This window comes from Caenorhabditis briggsae (genome assembly GCF_000004555.2).
Source record: "Caenorhabditis briggsae complete genome, chrIV, whole genome shotgun sequence".
Lineage (NCBI taxonomy): Eukaryota > Metazoa > Nematoda > Chromadorea > Rhabditida > Rhabditidae > Caenorhabditis > Caenorhabditis briggsae.
The window spans coordinates 6,300,130-6,302,421 of record NC_013487.2 but is presented as its reverse complement, the minus strand read 5'-3'; the positions used below and the strand labels follow the sequence as shown (position 1 = coordinate 6,302,421).

Below are 2,292 nucleotides of genomic sequence, written 5' to 3'. Positions count from 1 at the left end.
TCACACCTCCACCTCGGCGGGTGTCAGACGAGATCTAGGGTGACGTAATGAGTTTCCCTGATGAAACTCTTCCGAACCGTCGGGATCAGGGACAATTGTTACCAAAAGATGACAACGAATCTCCTGAACGTATTTTATCTTCAAATTGCCTTTCCGTAAAAATTTCAAAGTTTGGGATAGAATCACGGCAACCAATACTAATTTTTTGGTTTTTGGTGAAAATCAGCTCGCAGGTCTACCGAATGACAGTTTTGATGCATAATTTGTTGTCCTGGGCCACTGAGCAGTTTGTTGGACATATTTAAAACCATCTGTAACACTCAACACCGTCTTGTAGATCGAAATCTACAATTGCGGTCTTAGACGCTCATTTTCCTAGAAAACTCGCTCCTTGGACTTGAATGCCAGGCGCACAATGGGCGGCCCTTTGGCCGGATGAGGTATGCGAAAAACCGATGGCGTCGAAGTACCACAGTCCTTGGCAGTTTTAGAGGCGAATTCAGCTTTCTCAATAGCTTCTTCCGAAAGGTCGATATTTTTGATGATCACATTCGATTTCCGTGCATCTTCAGAGTTAGCCAATGAGGCAGCTCGCATGAAAGTGATTTGGGATTCTGGAGCAGAGATGGTTGAGGCGACAGCTGAAGCAAAAGTTTTAATTAATGTAGTAGGAGGTTTTGGTGATTCTTTAGGTTGAGATGATAACAATTTGAGATTCTCCTCCAAGCCATCAACTTTTTCCGTAAGATTCGACAAATTGGCATTTAGAATACAGTTTTGGTTTTTCAACATTGTGTTTTGGGATTGAAGCTTGAGAATCTTTTCAGCCAGCGACTTAAACATCATTGCAATATCATTCACAGTGAATTCTTCTTTGATTTGAAATCATTGGACAGCAGTTCATATAATGGGTTAGACATATCATCCACAGATTCAATTATATCATCCACAGCTTGCTTACTGGAATATTTAGACAATTTGGATTTCTTACCGCCATTTTCATCTTTCAAGGCAGAGAGAGCTTTTCTCTTACTTCGAGGTTTATGTTTAATAATAGTTACAACCATAGCGGCCAAAAAAAGAGGAATGAGCAAAGCACAACGTGAGAAATTTATCGGAAGAAAACGAGAAGTAAATACAAATATGATCGAATGATGATCCATTGAGTGCGATTTGCCGAATGATCAGTGGGATCAAATATACGGACAGAGTGTTTTTTTTTTGTAAAACATTTTTAATGGAGACTCCGACCATAAACTTTCATTTTAGTAAAATATGTAGAAAAATATGTAGAATCACATAACGAAAAAGAAAAAACTGCGTCAAAAAGTGGAAAACGGTGAAAGTATTCCATTTCGAGTTCCCGCTGAAATAGAAAATTCTAGGTCACCTCCAACAAAGTACCAACAATTTAAAACGGAAAGTTTTCAGTTCTGGTGGGATTTCAAAAATAAATAGATTCTAGAACCTTCCAGAAGTTCCCAAATATGGGCGAAAACGAAGATATATTTTTTCCCGTAATCTTAATAACATCATTACGAAATTATCAATATCGACTTCTCTACAAAACTGTTTGATTTTTGAATTCAAGCATCTGTCACTGGGCACTTTCTCCAGCGGAAAGCTTTTTACAGGACTTCTCCATAGAGCGCACCTACTGCATACTTCATAAATATCTTGTAAAAACACCGAATTTAAAATTTTCATTTTGTTTGAAAATGAACACTGTTTCAGCCATACCATAATATATTAATTTTGAATTTATTAACACTGGCGTTAGTAAATGAGTTCCTTGATCCAACTCCAAATCTGCGAGTTCCATCGTTCCTTGCACCCGATCAGCTTCATCACTTGTCCCTTTGCTCCTTCCATCTATTTGCTCCTCGCCTTTCGTTTGCAAACTCTTCCCACTTTTCATTCGTCTCGTCTTCTTTTCGATACCCTTCATTGTCTGTATGCACAAGAACATAATTTTCGGAAGATGAACTCTTTTTCTTGTCTTCTTTAAAGACTCGTGTAGTTTGTGCTCTGTTCGTGTCTCATTCAACTTTTAGAGCCTAATTAATTATTCCAAAAAAGTGTCTGCAAACAATAATAGAATTGGTTTCTTGATCTTCAAACCAGCAATTCTTTCCAGAGACTAGACGTTTCAGCTGGCATGGTCATTTGTTGTGTGAAACTTTTTTGTGGAGAGCTTTGATTCACTGTTTCAATCTGAAGTTCTAACTTCTCGAAAATTTCCCATTCCGTATAGATCTTGGGTTCCCTAAAACCGCTGATGGGTTGAAAGGT

At 38.2% G+C, this 2,292-nt stretch overlaps 1 protein-coding gene across 1 annotated transcript; it reads right to left on the bottom strand.

Moving 5' to 3' along the window:
* CBG19862 lies at positions 1 to 1,948 on the bottom strand (the record flags this gene model as incomplete). Its single annotated transcript, XM_002633784.1, has 3 exons — positions 1 to 123; positions 454 to 872; positions 1,741 to 1,948. The coding sequence occupies 3 exons, from the start codon at positions 1,946 to 1,948 to the stop codon at positions 1 to 3; spliced, it is 750 nt and encodes a 249-aa protein (XP_002633830.1).
* Positions 1,949 to 2,292: the final 344 nt, after the last annotated feature.